This window comes from Podarcis bocagei, assembly GCF_964188305.1.
Source record: "Podarcis bocagei genome assembly, chromosome: 10".
Lineage (NCBI taxonomy): Eukaryota > Metazoa > Chordata > Lepidosauria > Squamata > Lacertidae > Podarcis > Podarcis bocagei.
Window position 1 is genome coordinate 44,014,542 of NC_138135.1, and position 22,019 is coordinate 44,036,560.

The 22,019-nt window shown below is 42.5% G+C and overlaps 1 protein-coding gene across 3 annotated transcripts in view; it reads right to left on the reverse strand.

The window, feature by feature from the left end:
- Positions 1-15,888: 15,888 nt before the first annotated feature.
- Positions 15,889-22,019, reverse strand: part of PTPRQ (protein tyrosine phosphatase receptor type Q) — a 106,531-nt gene continuing 100,400 nt past the window's right edge. For all 3 annotated transcript variants that reach the window (XM_081211176.1, XM_081211175.1, XM_081211174.1), the window contains 3 exons: positions 21,867-22,002; positions 20,127-20,250; positions 15,889-18,516 (listed from right to left, as the gene is read on the reverse strand). In XM_081211176.1, the coding sequence (XP_081067302.1) occupies positions 18,479-18,516; positions 20,127-20,250; positions 21,867-22,002 (298 nt within the window). In that variant the 3' untranslated portion in view covers positions 15,889-18,478. The remainder of the gene's footprint in view (positions 18,517-20,126; positions 20,251-21,866; positions 22,003-22,019) is intronic.

Here is a 22,019-nt window from a genome sequence, read left to right on the forward strand (position 1 = left end):
GCCAGAGTGACAAAGTTGGACACATGGGAATCGCTTGCTGGCATGGGCGTGAGTGAAATGCGGCAGGTTGGTTTCAGGCCAAAGGGCTTCAAACGAAAATCCCCTCTCCCTTCCCAGCCTTGGTCTAAGTATAGAACTCTGGCTAGGCTCTAATGATTATACTTGCAAATAGGCCAGGTAATAACTTTGTGGGGTTGTGCTTTAAAAACAGCAACAACAGAATAATTAATTAATTTGTACCCCGCCCTTCTGGGCAACAACATGTCACTCCTAAGGCCTAAATGCCTTAGGACCAGCTCAAGGTCACAAAGCAAGGATGGGGATCTTGTGGTCCTCTGGATGTTGCTGGAGCACATCTCCCATCAACCTTGACAGCTGGTTGTGCTAGCAGCAGGGGCTGGTGGAAGTTGGAGTCCACAAGTTTTCAATCCCTATGATAAAGTGAAAGTAGCCTGGGACTTGCCACTGGTAGTGCTTGGGGTTCTTGAAGAGGAATTGGGAAACTTCTAGCATCCTCCAGGTGTTGTAGGACAACTCTTGTCACCATTGACCACACTGCCTGGGACTGATGGAGGTTGGAGCCTGACAATGCCAGGAGGGTGACACAAGTTCCCGATCCCTGCTCCAAGTGGATGCTGCCAGGAAGAAGAGCCCCAGCCTCTAATGCTACTGGTGGTGATGGTGGAGTGTCTCTGGGCTCTGTCCCTGGAATCTCCCAAACCACGTTCTGTCTAATGAGACTTCAAGTTAAATTGCTCTATTAAGGCAAGATAGAAATAATTTAACCAATCACAAAACCAGGCTGGTTCTTGCCGCTGTGCACTGAGTGGGCCTGTGCCATGTCCAGCCCACCTCAAATTGTTCAGCTTGCAATGCACTGAGTGGGCCTGTGCCATGTCCAGCCCACCTCAAATTGTTCAGCTTGCAATTCAGCCAATATTCAAAACGAAAGTCTTACAGATGTTAATGGTAAGCCCAGAACAAGCCATGGTGGAAACTTGTAGTTTGTTTTGGAACAGACCATGATCTTTGGTTCAGATGTAACGCTAAGCCAAACCACGGCTTGGCCTTGGGTAGTGCAGTGGCAGCAGAACCAGGGGTGTAGCGTAGTGGCCCCAGTTTCTAGCATGCTTGCACATTTATGCTTAGCCACAATTCAGTGTTATGCACAGACTGAACCACTGTGATGCTGCAGATACAAAGTGATGAATGGAGGTGAGCCAGCCATTCCTCTGGGTGTGCATGAAAAAACAACTAATCTGTGGTGAGACAATTGGATAGCTAGGTCAAACCTACTTGGCAAGACAATTTTTATTATGTCACCACTTCTCTGGATATACAATCTGGATAGATGCTCTGCTTGTATCTATGGCCATAGGGTCTTTCAGTTAGTTTAGGGATTAAATTGCGGAGAAAGATACATTTTTATGAATGCCAAGAAGATGTCTTTCAATGTGTCAGAGGTGACTAATCTGTGACCCTCCAGCCCTAGCCTGCATGACCAATGGTTAGGTCAGCAACATGAGGAAAGACACAGGTTAGCCACCCTCGCTATATGTGACTAGGAACACAGCACAGCTGAGTTTAAGAGGCAGGCCTGTTTTTCTGCCAGTTCTCCCATTCCTGTGTTGCAATTTATTTCTGGGCCTTTTTTGTTTTTGTAAAAATCTGATACCAATTAAACTATTTTGATTTTTCCACTGCGATCAGAATCAGCGGGCTTTAGTTTTTAATGAAGTAGATACTGGGGGATTAGACACCAGACCTCTCTAACTCTGACATGAGATTGGCTCATCCATAATGAAAAGGAGGGGAAGGAAGGGTTAAACTTAATATATCCACTTTCACTTTCCCTTTTTCTTCTAGGAGCACCATAGTTACCCTGCAAATGTCCTTGTCCATTTGCAATGACTAATATGCCATTACCTCACCCTTTTCCACCCTTCTGTAAGATTTTTTCTGTTTTAATTATCTTTTTTATTATTTTATAGTCAAAAATCAGAAACTTGACCAGAAGTGGTGCAAATTTCATATTTCAGACATGAAAAAAGTTCTAATCTGTCCTTTTCAGAAAGCTGCTTTGCAGCTGAAAAAAGCATAATAGTGTGGTCAATATTTCGTTTTTCTGTAAAATCCCTAATTTTGAAAAAATCGCACTGAGTCATGATTTTTCAATATGAAGCCACACATTTATCTCATTAAGTGACAAACTTTTTCTGTGATAGCTGATTTCCTACTTGTGCAAAACAGCTTCTACTTGGAGAAGTGGGTGGGGCAACACAAAAATGTGACCACATCAGGGAAAATGCGTGAAAATTACGATTTTCTGTACATGACCACTTTTCAGTTTTTCCCATGGGGCTGTTTCACGCATATGGATTCCCACATGAAAATGAAGCTATTGGGAGAACTTCACACTTCAGAAATAGACTTGTTAATTGGCCTTGGGACCGAAATTCCAAATTCTTGTTATAATGCAAAGAATGTGCTGCACGGAGTAAAATTTTATGATGAAATTACGGGCAAAGAACTCCACCTTTAGCTGGGATGCAAAAGATACTGATAGATACAGATGCACAGACAATGGTTTGTACCAAAAAACCCCGATTGTGGTAATTTATACAAGACAAATGAGATAAGTCTGTGAATTTCTGGTATTGATAATAACCTCACTTTCTGCGCCCTCCCCACTTCATAACCCTTCACCAACCCCTTTGAAGGGATTGAGGACTGCTGCTGTCCAGGTGCTGGGCGTATGTCCAGCTCCAAGTGATGGATTGAGGATATAAGCTGACTTCCTGCTGTGCTGATGCTGGGACCCTAATGTTCAGTCCTTAAGACCCTAGACTGCATCACTAACTCCCCAGCCATTGTGGACCATAGGAAAGAGCTGTAAATCTTCAATAAGAGTGCTTGCTCTCATTTTGAAATTTCTTCATTCTGAAACAAATACCGTAATTCCTTAAATGTGAAGCCAGTTCACACATGCATATATTGTGCATTGCTCAATCTTTTAAAATGTCATTACTTCGGAATTCAACACTTGCAGATGAGTATGTAAGTAGACTGTACGGTATTTAAAGTGTTGTGGGAATGCACATGACTCACACTGCACATTTAATGAAGATGTATACGGGAGACAGTCATATACATCTCCGATCTTCTGTTTGAGGGGACAGGATGCGTGTGTAACATTTGATCTGCTATTTCACACATTCAGTGTGCTATTTGATGGTGCAGTTATTTATATATGGCACTTATCAGCATATATAAATGACAAAATGTCACATTTATCAAGTGAAATAACTCTGGATAAGATATGTTTGGATCTAGGGCACCTCTGACTATGAATTTGTGGGATCTAGTTGAAGACGAATCATGTAGAATTGCCTTCCTTGACTGGCACAATCATTATTATTAGGTGCTGGTTGGAAGCCTCGTCATGCAAGCCATTGGAGGAAGCAGTTAGGAGGACAAATTTTCCCTCCTCAGGCCGCAGCCCGACTTGGGCCTGCAGCTGCAAGGTGGCAATGGGCAGGGATTTCTGCATATGCTCTCCTGCTTGTTACAAGCTAGTTCAGAGACAGCAGCAAGAGGGCTAAGTAGTTAGTGTTTGGTGTGCAGAGTTTGCCTCCTGAGGCTTTTTAAACACACTTGCTACAATAAAGCAGTACTTAACTTCGGGATAGCTCAGTGCATGGTGCCGATAGCACCAAGGTTACAGTTTCAATGCCCATTTGGGACAGCTACTTATTCCTGCATTTCAGGGGCTTGGACTAGATGGTTCTCAGGGTCCCTTCCAACTCTATGATTCTGTGATTATTAATAACATCACCATCCATCTTTCACACCATTTATGTATGAAAATAAAATTATTTACTCATACCCCACCATCAATATTTGACCTGTATTGAAGTCAAAGGGCAAATATTTGTTTGATGTGTGTTTATCGTCGGAATTCACATCCCATGCTCCTGATAGACCGTTAGGGTAGTTTATAATGTAAATAATAAAAAATACACTCAAATGCATTTAAAAGCACCAAGGCGCAATGGATGAAAAGTGGCAGGATCTGAAATCTAAACACGACCATGTAAGAACCTCACAGTGACAAAACAGTTTTTGTGCAAAGGTTAGCAGAGTGGGGGCAGAGGCACCGCAAAAAGGTGGCATCAGTGTAGATGTCAGGCAAGCATCCTTGGGGAGGGCATTCCACAACCGGTGTGATGTTACGGACAAGACCCTCTCCCTCTTACCTGACACACACTAGATGGGGAGAGGATAGGAATAAGCAAAGGTTGAGACAGGCTTCAGATGCTGTGATCCCAAGCCATGAAGGTTTTTAAAGGTCAAAATCAGCACTTTAATTTGGACCCATTCCACTGTAAAGTACAGTGTAATACGATCATATCTAATCCTGATTTGTAATCTTGCAGCTGTATTTTGAACAAACTGCAGTTTCTAAGCATGTGGAGAAATTCATATTTCAAAGCAACTGAAAGAATAATCATGTACCTATGTATGTTTTAATAATCTAAGCACACACAATCCTATTGAAACATACTATATGTTAAACGTTAGCTCTTGTACACATATCTTTGAAATGTAGGCAATTATTTTTTCCAACTAATACTTGCTAATATCGCATAGCTCTAGAATAATAAAATGTTTGTGGACATATATGAATAAAGGTGAGACTCAATCAGAAAATCTATTTGGATGGCCGATTTTCTGTTTGATCTTTTTGTTTCTGTTCTTGGTAGAGGTGTCTTACTTTGCTGAGATCTTGGCTGGGCAAGTGTTACTAATTATTATTGTTGCCCTTTGAACAGAAATGGACTTTTGTGTTCAGATCAGTTACAAGTCCTTCTCGTCGTCTCGAGGTGCAACCTTGCTAACTAAACAGACGCTTCTACTTTAAAATAGGAAGGCAGTGTTTTATTACCATTCTCACATTGGGTGGTTATGATGCATAGTTCTAAGTGGCAGATGCCTTCATGCCTGTGTCATGGTCTGCAGTGACAAATCACCACCACTGCATAAACACATTTATTCTATAGCAAGATATCCCCATTTGTAATGGTGGCAGCAGGGATTTCACAGTCCAAGGATGGTCACTGAGCGCTGTTCAAGAGCCAACTTGCACAATTATTAAAGGTCAATTTATTTGAAATGTTGTGATAACAGAGACACAGGGGACTTAGTGATGCTTTTATTTCTGAAATTACATGCAGCACTCACTACATTTTCATGAAAAAATGTAGCACTTAGCCTATAATTGGGATAATCAATGCAATCAAATTTTAAAACCAATAGATCTTGTCATTGCACATTTTCTCCGTGTATTTGTGGTTTGGAAAGTGCCTAACAACCCTCTTGATCACCTTCTCAGACAGATAGCGAAAACAAGATTTAAATCACCCCGATTGTGACTATAATATGCCAGTTAAAATGGGTTAAGACTTAGTTATTCCACCTTAAGAGGAAATTTTGGAGAATAGTTGCAGCATACAACAGTGAATGGTATTCATACAAGGAACTTTCTGTAGTATAGAAGGCACCATAGAGATACTGAGCAAGGAAGTTTCTTGTTCAACCTGTTCCTGTCATTTCCTGGCACCCATTCCGTTTGGAATGGGCACCAGAGGCCATTTATTGTGGCTCAAACAGCTGGATCTGAACTAGGGGCATTGGGCCACCTGCTTTTGATAACTAACAAAGCATCCCAATTTGGCCACTCATCTCTGGCCTTTATAAAAAAGGAACCCATTGGAAATTTGCAATATTGCCATGCCTCAGTACTTTGTGACCCTTGTCACCTACAACTTTGGCTGTATTTCTGTTCGGAATGAATATTGGTAGTTACGATCATATGAAGTTACCTAGAGCATTACAGCATTCTGTGTTGTGTGAGAGGGATGAAGAATAAGTAGCTTATAGGCAAGTAGGCTGAAGGCTCTAATATGATTATTCCTATGTTTAGGTTTTCATGGACTTGCAGGCATGATCACAACAGCCAGGACTTCCTCCTGTTTTGCACAAAAGACCTTGGTAAATATCCCTTCAAAAATCCAAAAGACACAAGGGACTGTTTGGTCTTCCAGCTCACTTCCTATTTGCATTAGCTCGGCTTCTCCTGCAAAGAAATTATACCACATGCCCACAGCAGCCATTTTGTGGCTGGTGCCCACGGTACTTTCTCAATGTACCAGATATGTCCACTGCCCTGAGCCATGTGGACCCCTTCTATGGATCTTCTCCATCTAGAAAGAGAGAAAGGAGCAGTACAGAGAAAGAGTGTATAAAGGTCAACATAATAAATAGGTCCCAAGGTTGGGGTTTGGTTTGGTTTGGCTTGGACTGTTCACATTTGCAAATATTTTTAAAGGATTTTACCACATGATCCTCAGTCCAGTCCAATATGTTTGGGTATGCATGTAAAAGTTGTAAAAATCCTCATCTTGAGATAATGGCACAGATTTGAGATCCTTGGATCTATGCAAGTCTCACATGACTATAAACAGATTCTGCTTTGAGCCCCTACCAAGAATGGAACAGAAAGTAAGTGCACCTTCCTAATCTTCTCTACTTAAATTGGTTTTCACACCTCATACTTTGCAGAAGACTCCTTTCAAGCCTGTTGTTAGCACAGAAAGACATAGGAAAGCTTTCTACAAATGGCTTCTGAGGGGAAATTGGTTCTTTATGGAGAAGCAGAGACAACCTTGGGTGTGACCTCTATTATCACACATAGTGTCAGAACTCCTAGCACAGCTGCAAAGCTGGCAGAGTATCCATAATACTGTACTCCCAACTGTACTCTCTGTAACTATGGATACAAGCTAAGGCAACTAGAGTCAAATCGTTCTAAGAAATGCTATGGCCTCTCTCAGCACGGGGTCTCCCTTTTGGCTGCACATAAGGCCTTTGCAGTAACGTTTGGACTTCTTGGTCACCCTGAAACATTCTAGGTCACAAATCTTGCTTCTGATGCCTTCTCATCTTACCTAGCTTCAAAATGGTTGCAGCTAGTCTCCACGCTACAGCATATTTTAAGGACTGCCTTCACCCCTCTGAACCTGCCCTGTCTTTAAGTTCAGCACCGAAAGGTCCAGGTCTTCACCCCATCATTAGCAAACATTTCATGGGTGGGGAATGGGGCCACTTTTCAGGGGTGATATTGTAGCTATGGCTGCCAACATTCTATGGCTACTTCTTCCTCAATAACACTTAGAACAACTGTGAACACAAACATCACTGAAGACAATGAGGTGATGGCATGGAGATTGTTGACAGTGAAAAGGCAGGCACATAATTTTTATTCGCTTACATTGTATGATTTGATATCAAACAGTGAAGTTAGTAGCTACATGTTATCTCATTTATAGAGAGAGCAACTATTATCCGAGCAAATAGATGAAGCTTTGATTGTATTCCCCATGCTTTGTAAAATGCAAAGGAACTGTCTTTCATTTGCTGGAAGGCCTGTGCAATGTGTCTAGAGATCTGCCGGTCATGGCCACATATGCCTGAAGTTAAAGGCAAGAGCAACATTAGCTGTAAATGATTCCCAAAGCCACAGGGGTTGCCTGGTTGGCTGTTGAAGATGCAAAGGCTTCAGTGTTCCAGGGTTCTTCTTACCAGCTATGGTGATCTTCCAAGAAAAGCACATTCCTAGAAGGGTTGGCACAGCTCCCACAGTCATTGGGGGAAATAGCAAGGGATTGCAATGCCACTCCTTCCTTCTTATTGGAACAGAAAGAGGAGAACATGTCAAACAACTGCTACACAGGAAAGTAGTAGAAAAGGATGGATGGATGGATGGATGGATGGATGGATGGATGGATGGAGAAGAGGCACACCAGCCTAGGCACCAGCCTAGGCAGAGGAGCACTCTGGAAATCTAAAGGTTTTACAAATGGAATGAAGGAACACAGGAAGCAGCCATGTATTATATCAGACCATAGGTCCATTTTATTCAGTATTTTCTACACGTTCTGTCAGCAGCTTTCCAGGGTTCCAGACTCTATGTGCATTTCCAGCCCTGCCTGGGAATTGAACCTGGCATCTTCTGCATGCAAAGCACTGAGCTACGGCCTCCCAAATCACCAGACAAGACCCAGAATTAGCATTTTGGGATACCACACGTGGCACTCAAATAGGCACCCCCATGACTAGCTAGAATTTCTTATCAAACTTTCTGTATAGTGTTGTAGGCCAACAGCCCTTCTGGGTTGCTGAATTAAAAAAAGAACCAACAGCTGCTCATGTAGTTGAAGCAATAAAGGTCTAAAATAAGAGCAACAGATTCTTAATCATTGTTACATGCCCCTGTCAATTCGAAGTTCCTCTTGTAAAAATAAGTATTTCCCTCCTTCTTTCTGGAAAAGAATATACCACCAGGCTGAACAAGGCAATTGTAGTGAACAGAGTAGATGCTAACAGTTTTAGTTTAGTATTTTAGGTGATTAGAATTTCACGTTACTACATCCTACCCACCTTCTGTACATTCAAATTTCTGCCTATCTATCTATCTATCTATCTATCTATCTATCTATCTATCTATCATCTATTTTGCTAAGTAGCTATTTGCTGAGCATATTGATAACATAGCTGCCTATGTTAACTGGCAAATAGAGTTCAGAAGACTAAAAATTATTGATGGATTCATGGTCTTTGCAGTCCTACAGTCCCTGGGAGGGTGTTGTATGGGCGATAGGAAGCATCGAATGTTTGTCTCTAAAAACAGGAACACCAACCATCAGAAAGAGAGATCCAGTGTTGAATATTTCCTTCCTCTCATGACAGAAACATCAGTTGACCTTGCTCTGCTGATACTGAAAGCAGGTTGGTCGGTTGGTTGGCATCCGTCTTTCTTGGGAGACAATGGAGAATTGTTGGAAGATTACAGCACCTACTGTGGCTGTAGAGACCAATATGGGAGAGAGATGTTTTGTTGCAGCTGGGGCAGACCAGGGGAAGGCACCCCAAACTAGGGGGAAAACTAGGAACATAGAAAGCTGCCTTATACCAAGTCTGATCATTGGGTCCATTTAGCTCAATCTTGTCTACACAGACTGTCCATGGCAAGATTTCAGGCATGAGACATTCACAGTCCTTGGAGAAACCAGAATTTTCTGCAGACAAGATGCTCTGCCACAGAGCTGAAGCATTTCCCTAAACTGCTGCTGGAACTGGCATAGTAAATTTTTCTTCCATTGTTCTCAACGGGAGGAGCAAACCAAAAACCTGGAAAAGAACAGAGAAGTGCAAGATGGTGTCATCCCCCTTACTTACTTCCATCCCACCTATGAGAGCTCAGCAAGACATTAAACAAGTGGTTCAATTGCCTTTTCCAATTGCCACTCCACTACAAGCCCCAAATCTCCAAATTTTCAGGTTCTTCCAGGGGAGTGTAAAATGAGGGGCAGGTGAGAAATTCCATTCACTTCACATTTACAGGTGAACCTACCTAACTCCAGTGCCAGATTTATGTATAGGCTAAGTAGGCTGAAGCCTAGGGCCTCTAAATCTAGGGGGGCTCGCCAGCCCTCCCATTCCCCAGTGCCGCAGTCTCCCCTCTCCCAAAATTGCAAACCCAAGACTTCATGCAAGGGCAGGGCAACTCAGGTCCAGCAACTATGAGACTCAGGGCTAGCCAGTGGGGCCCAATTTGAAGCAGTGGGGCGCAACTTGACTTTTTTTTTCTTGCAGGGCCCCAGTTCACAGCCAAAGCCTGCAAAATCTTATAGATATAAATAAAATCCATCTAGATTGCCCTGGTGCAGGGGCCCCCTTAGGAGCAGCCTGTGGGGCCCAATTTGGCCCAATTGCTCCAATTGCCTTAAGGTCAGCCCTGATGAGACTGTGCAGGAGTTGGACTGACAAGCCCTGTGCCTTCTAGGTCCCTGGTGTCACCATTCAGAGTACAGACTCAAGGACTTGTTATGGAATTAAGGGGATGCACTTATTGGAAATCAGTTTTGTCACCTCTTCACCCCCAAAACCCCAAGACAATGAGCCCAGCCACCTTTTATTCACAGTCGCATAAGCACTACACTACAGCATGGCCATAAACTTGTACGTTCAACCGCTGAAGTATAAACCCAATATGTAGCAATGGAGATTTATGTTACTGCTGTACTTTGTGAATTACCTAAGAGCCACCAATAGGGAGCTCTAGAATCTGACAGCTAACCAATTGGGTACTACCAAACAGCGACCCCTATTGCTGAAAGCAGGTAACCAGCAGGGAATGCTTCAGCTCAGCCTTTGCACTGTTGACTGAACACCCCTTGCTGTGCAGATAATGGAGAAAGCTCGTAAATTGTATCTCTTTTGGCATTCTGGCTAACTCTATTACGCTGGGGTAAACCCTGGTGCACCAGAAGCCCAGAACAGCAGCAAAAAAAATCCGCTCATATGTCAGCAACTGATAAGACTTGTCAACCAGTTCTTCCAATTTATTGGAATTAAATTATAAAGCTCCAAAATACAGGCCAAAAGAGATTAGGTCTGGGAAGAGTGAGACATACAATGGGCACCACCACCAATGAAAAGGCCCTGCTCCATGTAACTCCTACCCTGTCATTTGATAGAGTTCCCACTTAGAATCATAGAATCATAGAATCATAGAATCATAGAGTTGGAATAGACCACAAGGGCCATCAAGTCCAACCCCCTGCCAAGCAGGAAACACCATCAGAGCACTCCTGACATATGGTTGTCAAGCCTCTGCTTAAAGACCTCCAAAGAAGGAGACTCCACCACACTCCTTGGCAGCAAATTCCACTGTCGAACAGCTCTTACTGTCAGGAAGTTCTTCCTAATTTTTAGGTGGAATCTTCTTTCTCGTAGTTTGGATCCATTGCTCCGTGTCCGCTGCTCTGGAGCAGCAGAAAACAACCTTTCTCCCTCCTCTATATGACATCCTTTTATATATTTGAACATGGCTATCATATCACCCCTTAACCTCCTCTTCTCCAGGCTAAACATGCCCAGCTCCCTTAGCCGTTCCTCATAAGGCATCGTTTCCAGGCCTTTGACCATTTTGGTTGCCCTCCTCTGGACACGTTCCAGTTTGTCAGTGTCCTTCTTGAACTGTGGTGCCCAGAACTGGACACAGTACTCCAGGTGAGGTCTGACCAGAGCAGAATACAGTGGCACTATTACTTCCCTTGATCTAGATGCTATACTCCTACTGATGCAGCCCAGAATTGCATTGGCTTTTTTAGCTGCCGCATCACACTGTTGGCTCATGTCAAGTTTGTGGTCAACCAAGACGCCTAGATCCTTTTCACATGTACTGCTCTCAAGCCAGGTGTCCCCCATCTTGTATTTGTGCCTCTCATTTTTTTTGCCCAAGTGCAATACTTTACATTTCTCCCTGTTAAAGTTCATCTTGTTTGTTTTGGCTCAGTTCTCTAATCTGTCAAGGTCGTTTTGACCTCCTTCTTGACATGGAATGCTCTCTATTGGAGTCTCCAGGTCCAGTACAAAGACCATAAGAAGGGAGAGCAGGGATCTTGAAGTTCCCAACAGCTGTTAAGCAAGCAAGCAAGCACACATGTCATCTTTGTCACAGTCAGGTTGCCTATGTCCTGGCCAGCCCTGCACCCATTCTTGTTTTTGTACAATCTTTTTTGTCCTCAGTAACAAAAAATATATTCTCAGCAGAAAAGTTGTTTTCCTTCATTTGCAAGGAATCGTACAAAACAAAGTGGCACTAATAAAGAAAAGTTCCAGGGTGGCAAGAGAAAGCAAACTAAAAATGCTTTTGCAGTTCATCAAAACTATACAGCAATATCAAGTTATAGGAAAACTGGTGCTTCTAGTTGGTTAATTGGTTCGGCAACTTCAGCTAATTATTTCCCCCAAGAGTTAAATGATAACTATTCAGAGGCAGCTACAGGAGAGCTATGAGATTCAGGTGAGGGTCAGATGCCTTGTCAATCCCAGCAGGTATATAAGAGGACGACCCGGCCTGCCCTTCTTCTAGTTTTGAGGGTGGGGGCCTCACAAATGGAGTAGCCTAGGGCTTCTCTTCATCTAAATCCGGCCCTGCCTAACTCTTACTTTCTGAAAAAATATGTGAACTGAAACATAGCCATCCAGAATTGGCAACTCTGCTGCCACAAGGTCAGGTAAGTGCCCTTGGCTCACCCTGCCATCTTCTACTGCCTCTGGGTAGCGGAAGTGGGAGAGTGCTGCTCCATTTATACCCTGTTCACAGGCTTTCACCTGTACTGGGTTGGCCACTGAGGGAACAGGATGCTAGACTAGAGGGACCTTTGGCCTGACCCAACAGGGGTCTTCTTCTGTAATTGATATATGTCAATTTCTCACCAGGGGGCAGAGGTAACTATGCCAGACTTCCAGCCAGAGGGTTAGAAGTCATGTGACTCAAGAAGGAGCCAATCAGCCGTCCATACTGCTTTATTATTTTTAAGGGATATACATGCACACACACACACACACACACACGTGTGTGTGCGCGCGCACGTGCGTTCCAATGAGCTCCATTTTGAGGTGGTATTTTGAAAAGAACACCCCCCCCCCATATATAAGGTTGTTCTCTGATCAGAAGTAATCTGAGGAGGGCTATTAGACAGGTTTATATTTTCATCACTACTGAGTGGTGACATTTCTGGCATGGGGCAGTAGATTACCTTTCAGCAAGTTGACCTTCACTGGCATAGATCCTAAAAATTAAATTTCATGATGAAGCATCCAACGCATTGTGTTAACAGGTTTGATAACGCCCCAGCTGACCCTCCCAGGGCACAAACATTCTGGGGGATTTTCAGCACCAAAATGGGATGGAATTGCATTGCAAAAGGACACTGGGTTTGTTTAGTTAGGTATAAGGAGACAAGAAAGCAACAGCAACAATTGGGCTGTTAATACACCCCAGACTAGTGGCACTTTTCCCGGGGTTCTCCTGACCACCACCCCCTGCCCCAAGCCAATTTAAGGGGGCGCAGAGCAGCAGAAATGGGAAAGCCCTGCTGCACCAGAAGAACCTCTTGCACAGGGCTTCTGCTGATGGGACTCCTTGGTTGAATCCCACCCAATGATTGGATTGTGAGAGTGAAGATTGACACAGTTACCAAAACAATGGGGGAATGTTGCTCCTTCTCCCTGATATTCACCCTATTCCAAACATCTTTTCAAAAGGGGTGGGGTGGAAATAATGAAAGAAGATGGGGGCACCCAAGAATGCTCACCAGAGGTTCTGTTGGATCCATTGCTGTCACTCAAGACATAGGTAGCCCTGGAGGCGCAGAGTGCCTTCCATCAACTCTTTTTTTTTTATAAAATTTTTATTGGTTTTACAAAATTTTAGAAAACAAACAAACACTTAAAAGGACAAACATACATGTATAATTTCATCACCTATTTTCATAAACCTCTTTTCTCGGACTTCCCCATACCCCCCCTTTCTGCATCCCAATGTCCAGCCTTCCATCAACTCTTACCTTACAATTAGTTGCCAATCAATCAGTGGACCACCACAGTCACTTCCCTCATTGCTGCACCCTTTCCAGTAACTTAGTGAGGTTACCCAGCAGTGGCCCACAAAATGGCAGTAAAAACTTTTCCGTACAGATTGGTAAGAGCTGTATGGAAAACACAGCATCCCAATAGGTAAACTGTTCGGGTCCTAATTTCTGGGGGAAATTCACAGTTTCCAGGCAGAACTGAGCAGATTTCAAACAAATTTTGAAGGGGCCAACTTTCAGATTTCAAGTGATGAACATGTGCTCAAACAGGATTCCTTCCTCCAAGTCTTCAGACTGTAATGTAGATGGTTCTATAGCCACAGTGTTACAACAGATGGAGTGGAAGAAGGGTAGAGATGCTGTGTTGTTTTAACAGGAAAAGACCAAAAGCAAAGCAATAGAGGATATAAGGATTGTTGCATGACATTTATAGGGTTGTTGAGGTGTTTTTTTGAGACAAACCCCAATGTTGTTGATTTTTCTATTGACTTGCCTAAGATCCAAAACAAAGCGCCACCTTTCAGAAATTCCTCCTGGGTGTCAATTCAGCCTTTGAGATCCCAGTAATGGCTGGAAAAGTCCGGATGTATGGCAGCCCTATTTCAGCATAAATATGGGCATGTTTATGCTTATTAAAGACTGCAGGAGTGGGGTGCTAATCAGGACAGGCTGTGTAGTGACATGTGAGCTATGCAAACCATTTGTGCCATTTCCAGGTCCCAATAATATAAATAAGCCTTTCTGGAACGTCCAGCATCTATCAGGGAGAGGAGAGGGGCAGAATAGATTAATTTAGTAGCAGCACTAAGAATAAAAACCTTGCCCCACTCCCCAACGCATGGAAGGCAGCCTGCTATAAATAGCCCCCTAAGTAACTGAGAGTGATGTAATCCCTTAACATATAGAAGATGAGGTACCCCTAAATAAGTTGACAGAAGAAAGTGTTTCACTCAAAGGAGACAAAATTACTCTTACCCAAAAGCTTGAGGGAAAGATGAAATAATATTTATAATCAAGGGGGGAGGGCTTGCCTGTAGCCCTCCAGAGGTTTTTGGACTTCAGCTCCCATCAGCCCAATGACTATGGATGATGGAAGCTGTAGTCTAACAACACTGGAAGAACCCCAGGATAAGCACAACCTGCTTTATATTAAATAGATTTTGAAGTTGCCTAAGTTAACATGTTTCAAACATTTTTAAACAAATTGGCGTGGCTTGGCAGTTCCTCTAAGAATAACACAGATACTCATATTCAAGAACTTGAGAGTATGAAGCTAATGATACCTGATCAGGAAAGCTGTGCATACGGCTACCAAGTGCAAATAAAACCATGCTCCACATGTGCAGAGCCCTCCCTAAGCAATTTGTCAAATATGTGAAAGTAGATTTATAATAAATGGAGAACACGTGTTTTGAATGAGTCAAATGAAACGGGAGCTGCACAAAAATGGCTTGCCAAGGATATGAACAGCTGTGAGTATCACCTCTTCCTTTTCTTCTGCATTAAAAAGCGCCGTTATTTCTTTAGCCTGGCAGGTGAATTTACTACAGAGTTTGTCCTCGCAAAAAGAAATGTTCTCAGCACATCCTCCTTCCCTGGTGCATCGTCCTGTTAAACCCTTTCCTATACCGAGACTCTGATTTTGGCTTTTATTTCTGAAGCATTTTAAATTGGGCATATGTACTTAGTGGGATTTCAAAACTGCCACTTTCATCAGATCGAATATCTGTATGTCCTACCACAAACTGTTTTTCAGGGTCCTTACAGCTTCAAAAGTGTTTTTCCATGGAACATTGATTAGATTGATTGTATTTCTTTCTATTCACATGAAATGCAAAACTGTTTATGAACAGTAGGTAAGAACAAAAAATAAGAACAGCAATAAACATAACAAAGGAACATCAAGCTTCAAAAAGCACAATTCCAAATTCTCATTTGTTAAAATATTGGCAATTTGTTAAAATATTCCTAAGAAAGTCCTGTAAGACTTTATGCAGAAGTGTGTTTAACTTGCAATTGGATTCAGACTGGTAGAGGAATAAACAACTATTCCATACAATCCATACAATCTGGTGGGGGGGGGGATTAAAAAAGAACCCAAGCAATGTTGCATGAATTGGACCTTGTACTCTTCCTCTCCCAAAATAAGGTCTGAACTGCCTAGTTGTTTGATCTCAACTTCAGGCAAAACTCCCTTAAGATGATACCTTCCAGATGTGTCGGACTACAGCATCATCGCTGACCATTGACTATGCTGGTTGGAGGTAATGGAATTTGCAGTCCAAATCATCTGGAAAGGAGCAGGGTGGGAAAGAATTTGACTCCATGCAGACTTTTCAAACGTAACTGAAAGAATTGTATATAGGAGACAACACGGTATTGAGAATTATATTGCATAATAAAATGTAAAACTTTATTTATTTATTTTACAGCATTAGAAAAGTATTAGGAATGTGAGACAGTGTTTGTTTTTTTAATCGCCAAGCATGTACAGTTACCAAATGCATTGCAAAACAGAACAAGAAAACCAATAATCTCTGGTCGTCATTCCACGATGGGTTAAATAGCCCCGAGCGTCCCTGAAAAGCTACTGTGTGCCGAATAAAAGCTGAAAAATCTCCACAGTGTCAGAGGGGTGAGTTTTCAGCTGTTCAGGATCATAAGATAATATTTCAACTCCCATAAAACAAAGAGTCAAAACAGAAGAGCATACATTTAAGGAAATGTTATGATAATCCTGGAAGTCATCTTACTTCAATCAACCCCATCCTCTTAAGTCAACTGAGTTTATGGGATGGTAGCTTTCCCTCACAATCAACTACAAATAGGAGAGCAGATCTGCACATTGAATTATATACACCTGAGGAATACGAATGCTCTGTATCACATTTGGCTCATTTAGACATGTATTATCCTATAGTAATTTAGAGGTATGCGGAATGTGTCCAGAGCATTTCCTCAAAGGAAGGTTATAGGCCCTGATCCAAAGATGTGATCCGTGCACAAAAGCAGGTTTCTTTAAGCTTACCAGTTAACAAGAGAGCAAAGAAATATTAGACACACTTTCAAAATAAGTTGTCTGTTGATTTCAATAGTGTATCATTTGGATGTATGTTAATCCACATCGGGACGAAAATAAGCCTACCAATGAAAGGCATAGATTGGATTCATGCCCCATTTGCATGCAAGGATCCTGCTACATATGCGGAAGCCTGCTTTGGTGGATAGGTTGCCATTTTTGGATTTGGACTCCTGGCTTCAATTCTGAAATAATCTGCTCATGTGTACACTCATGGGACTGTATGTAGGTACATGGTGTAGATCAGTAATGGCCAAACTTGACCCTCCAGCTGTTTTGGAACTACAATTCCCATCATCCCTGACTACTGGTCCTGTTAGCTAGGGATGATGGGCGTTGTAGTCCCAAAACAGCTGGAGGGCCAAGTTTGGCCATCACTGATGCTTCAGAACTGTGCCCAAAAGTGGGCAGAGTGATGCACATTAAAGCCAGCTGAAATTAATGGGCATGAACCCACAAGTATCCGTATTGCAGGATTGTGGTCATTATGTTTTTTAAGGTGAGCATGGTAAAATATTTTATCTGTACACTTCTAGTGGCAATATAGTGCAACTTTAGCATTCCTTTCCATATTATTTGCAAATGGATTCCCCTCCCCCCAGAAGCAAATAACTTGGAAATGCACTATATCCCCCTACAGTTCAAGAAGTGGCTTTTACACTGGGTGAAAGCGCAAATATAATGTTGTGGCTGCTGAGACTAATATGGGAGAGAAATGTTTTGTTGCAGCTGGGGCAGAGGAAGGTGTCCGGTTGTGCTGTTGTATAACACATAAAAGCAGCAATGCAAGGTGATCAGGAAAGGTGGAAGGCCTGTCTTAGCTACCATATTGTTTCAACCAGATTCCCCTGAGAATCCCACACAAAGAGTACAAGGCCTTTGCTTGCTGTTGCTCACTAGCAAGTACAGATGGCATATACCCACCCTAATTTCTACCCACTGGTAGAGTTATCACCTAAGAATTTGTCTATCCTCCTTTTAAAGCCATCTGAGCGAGTAGCCACTGCCACATTTTGTGGCAGCAAAAATCAGTTTAACTATGATCTGTGTGAAGAAGTGCTTATTTTAATCTATTCTGCATCTCCTGCCAGTCAGATTCACTGGATGACCCCCAGATTACAATGCATTATCACTGCACTGTGTATATCTTCACCCACACAACTGAGTGTTGGAAGCATGGAAATGTACAGCAGTGATGATGTTATATTATGAGTTATATTATTCTAGATGTTACTGAGAAGAGGAGAGAAAGGGACATGAAGCAGCAGCCACTCAAATGTCTCTTGTAATGCCTAGTTAGTCCCTAAATCACAAGGAAATTAGTGAGAGAAAGGGTTATATTCAATGTAACACTAAGGCTAGGGTTCTGTAAGCAGAAGGATTTTTCTTGTGCGACATAACCTTCTTCTCCCCCTTTCTTCTTCCACCGTGTGCCCCCTAAATCTGTTCTGGGACTTCCCCCAACCCTCCAGAACAGATTTGGGGGTGCCATTGGGCACACATGGGAACGGGGGCTTCCATTGTGTTAATGGGAAGCTATGTGCTGGCTTCTGCAAGCATCATGATTTAGCTGGATACGGATCACAGCATACAGTTAAATGCTGTCAATGGGACTTATTTGTGATTAGCCATTGCTGGATTGCACCCAATACATATAACAATTTTGCTATAACAACAGGACTAAGCTCTGTACAAAAGTATCATTTAATTTATAGTATTTATGAAGGCACATAAATAAAGTATAAACTATAACATTATTATTCTTACAAAAATTAATATTTGCTGTTAGTTCACTGTAAGAGGGGGGTTTGTTTTGGCCCCTGAATTATTGATTTTTTTATTTTTTTCAAAACCCAACACAGTTGTTTCTCAAAACGTAAGGTTTTTATCTGTTTTTTTACATGGTGGTTTCTTCCCATTCTAATTCCACATCACCTAGAAAAGAAACAGACACAATAGTTGAAAGTTTTTGAAATTAATCTCAACCGGTCACACAAAATGGTTTAGAACAAATTAAGAATTAAATTATAAAAATATGTAGCTTCAACTGCTCCTGGTGCCACAAGCAAAGGGAAGGTAATGGAAATTTTCTGTTCTGCAATTTTCTGTTCTGCAATCACCATAGTGAAGCACAACTTGCTTATTGCTACTTTCCGTTTGTGTCACAGAGCCACCCTACTTTACAGTGATGGGAGCTGGGGAAAATCCACTGGTGTAGCAAACATCAAATCCTATGCAGGCAAGATGGTGTAAGTGGTGGTGACCTTTTTCTTTTACCCTCTCGCTGACTGCAGGCCTAGGGCAGATGTAGTCCATTCCTGGGGTGTGCCCCATGTCAGGGAAATGAAGGGGCCTAAGAGGCAGTGTCTCTGCATCCCCCAACCACTGAAAAGCTGAGGATGGTAGAGCTGGAAGTGAAGGCAGGAATGTATCAGAAAACAAGAGCAGAGTGATCAGGAGGGGCAAAGCCATGGAGCACTTTGAAGGCATAGATGAGGAGTTTCTGCTGAAGCTAGTATGGGGGGGGGGGAAGAAGAGGGCTGGGTGTTCATCAGTATGCAGATGATACCCAGCTCTACCTCTCTTTTAAATCAGAACTAGTGAAGGCAATGTACTGTGTGAGTGTCTGGAGGCGGTTGGAGGATGGATGGTGGCTAACGGATTGAGGTTGAATCATGACAAGACAGAATTACTGTTTTGGGGGGACAGGGTGGGCAGGTGTGGGGGACCTCTGGTCCTGAATGGGATAACCATGCCCCTGAAGGACCAGGTGTGCAGCCTGGGAGTCATTTTGGGCTCACAGCTGTCCATGGAGGCGTAGGTCAATACTTGGCACGGTACAGTGGATGCACGGGTTGCGAACGTCTGCGCATGTGTGGGTTGCGATTCAGCGCTTCTGTGCATGCGCAAAGTGTGATTTAGCACTTCTGTGCATGCACGACTGCCAATACCCGGAAGTAACCCATTCTGGAACTTCTGGGTTTTGGCGGTCCGTACCCCAAAAAAAGGCAACCTGAAGCATCCTTATCCCGAGGTATGACTGTACTGAATATGAAGAGCAAAGAGAAGTCAAAGGTAAAGCAAAGATTTCATGCATATTCATTAAGGTAGACAGTGACATTGTTGATGGGTGTGGAAGGTATGTGAGAAGAGGAGGGCTTAGTAGGAAAGATGAGAAGTGCAGTCTTTTGTTTTCATTTTTTCGAGATGACAAACATCCAAGTGGAAACACCAGACAGACAAATGGAAATGCAGAATTGTGTGGAGGGTGGACGTTCTGCAGTAAAGAGACAGAGCTGGATGTCACTGGCATACTGATCATAATGAAATCCACGGGATTTAATGAGTTCATCCAGTGACAGCTTGTAGACAGAGAAAACTAATTGGGTTTCCCCCCCCCAAAAAAAGGGCAGAAAACCATAAAAACAAATAAACCCCTGAAATCAAATAATGTTTCTCCATGCATACTACTTCAATATGGCCAAACACTTGCACATGGCAACCTAAAATAGCCCCCTCTTTTGGTACAGTGTATATTTGTTTACCTTCCATGGCATCAAAAGAGTCCATCTTTTGCAGTACTGAATAATTAACAAAACACACAGGCTGACTGCTCCTCTTGATTGTCAATAAATCCAAAACGCACTGGTGCAAAAATATGTACTGTGCCTGCAAGGTTTGAAAATTAAAGGTTTCTCAGTTTAGCTTATTTATGCATGAAGAACTTGCTTCTAATGGGAAAATGTTTTGAAGTTATTTTGGAATTTATACAAAGAGCACTTCTAGAACAAAGAACATTGTTACAGTGAATTCATGTTTTCCCAGACTCCAAGAGGTTATCTGAATAATATTTGGGAAAGTGGGCTTCCAGGAAAATCAGAAAATTTATAGGTAAGCATCATTTGTAGGGTTGTCCTCCCAAAAGTTACAACTGTGGAAGAAAACATCTCAAAATTATAATCCCAAGAAAAAGGTCAAGGTAAGACCTGCTTTGCTGCCACCAGGTAGAATCGGTTTGGGGACATCCTTTGCTTGCAGGAGATGCTGCAAGGAGCTTGGCCCTGACTCCTGACCTAAGGAGAAGATGATATTCCACAGGCTATTAAAATGCTCTCTGGGAGCCCAGGGAGAATTGACACATATTTTGATGCATCATTGTATATGCCAGGGATGCAGAACCTGTAGCCATCAAGATGTTGTTGGACTACAGCTTTCATCATCCCTGACCATTGGGCAATTGACTTCTGACAAGCACACAGAGTGCAAACACAACTGAGTGTATTGGGGGGGGGGGCTCATTTGATTTCACTGCACGCAGGTGGTATAGTGACAATAAAGGTTTGTTTATTTATTTATTTTTATTTATGATGGTTGGAGATGATGTGGGCCAGAGTCCAACAACATCTGTTGGACTCCAGGGCTCTCCATTCCTGGTGCATGTACTCAGCTAAGTTCCAGCTGGCTCTCTGTTGCAACATTGTAGATGAAATCCAACTCATCACTATTCAGTATATTTTAGCTTGCCCTTTTTTACATTTCTCTTGGTGGGTGACAAAATGTTTCTCTGTCTCTGTCTCATTCTCTCTCTCTCTCTCTCTCTCTCTCTCTCTCTCTCTCTCTCTCACACACACACACACACACACACACACACTCAAAGCATCATTCTACCAGCTTAACAGTTTATAAGTATCCAAAGATTCACTTAGAAGCCATTTACAGGATGAGAAGGAAAGCAATGCTGATTTTAAATTATTATAATTATAATTATTGTTGTTGTTATTGTTATTATTGGTGCTTTTTCTGGGGGGATGCAGGGGGATGCATACCCCTAAACATTTTGTGAATCTAAGTTTGGCCTCATTGAGGGGCAGTATTTCAATATGAGTAGGAAAATGAGAGTACCCCTAAACATTTTTTTAGAACAAAAGCACTGGTTATTACCATTAATATTTTGGAAACTGCACACTCACCCTTTTCTGTACTGCATCAGACTTTTAGGAACGGATATGAGAAGAAGCACAAAGGAGGATTGCATCTGTTTCTTGCCTTGTGCATCAACAGAACTGTGCATGATACTGCAGACTCTAAACCCAACCACCCCAATAAAGCCTTCTCCCCAGAATGCTGCTTTCTATGTGTTGGAGTTTTTATTTTTTCACGCAGCAGCAATTTATCATTTGAGCCATCATCTGCAGTCTAAAGAGCTACAGTCCAAGGGAGCAGGCTTGCGATCTCAGCTGCTATTTGTGACAAGTAGGCCATAGCATAGATTCTGAGCATCTTACCAGATTTTGTACCATACACATCCTTTCACTTCTCAGCTCAGCTACAAGACCATAGATATCCACAAAATCATGGTCATTTATATGCTGTGTTAAATGGTCCAGGGCGATATAAACTCCCGTTCTTCCAACTCCAGCACTATAAGGAACAAGTCA